Source organism: Penaeus monodon, chromosome 27 (assembly GCF_015228065.2).
Source record: "Penaeus monodon isolate SGIC_2016 chromosome 27, NSTDA_Pmon_1, whole genome shotgun sequence".
In the NCBI taxonomy this organism is placed as follows: Eukaryota; Metazoa; Arthropoda; class Malacostraca; order Decapoda; family Penaeidae; genus Penaeus; species Penaeus monodon.
In genome coordinates, this window is record NC_051412.1 from 16,400,795 (window position 1) to 16,401,162 (window position 368).

Here is a 368-nt window from a genome sequence, read left to right on the forward strand (position 1 = left end):
AGACTTTTTGCTAACACATACTTCTTAAAAAATTAAAGATATGTCAAAACTTCAGGTTCAGATGGAAAAAAATCGTAAAAAGATAAGTGCCAATAGACAGAAGAGAGAAAAAAGGGCTTCACTGGCAAAACCCCAAACAAACAGAAAGAATGTGGCTGGCAGAGAGCCCTGGCAAAGGGGAGACTGGAGGCCATCTAATCATGGAAACAGACCCTTCACAGGAGGGAAGTTCAGAACAAATGACAAGACAGTGGTGAGAATTTTATTATTGTTTTGATTGATTGATTTCTTTTTATCTTTTGCTTAGTTGTTTATTATGTGGTACTTTATTGCTAAGAAGACTAAATTGTGTTATGGGAAGACAGGAC

At 36.7% G+C, this 368-nt stretch overlaps 1 protein-coding gene across 1 annotated transcript in view; it reads left to right on the forward strand.

Annotated features, from left to right (window-relative positions):
* Positions 1 to 368, forward strand: part of LOC119590629 (RNA-binding protein 34-like) — a gene marked incomplete at its 5' end in the record, with an annotated part of 8,781 nt that overhangs the window by 7,801 nt on the left and 612 nt on the right. Inside the window, 1 exon segment of the mRNA XM_037939308.1 lies at positions 56 to 253. Within this exon segment, the coding sequence (XP_037795236.1) occupies positions 56 to 253 (198 nt within the window).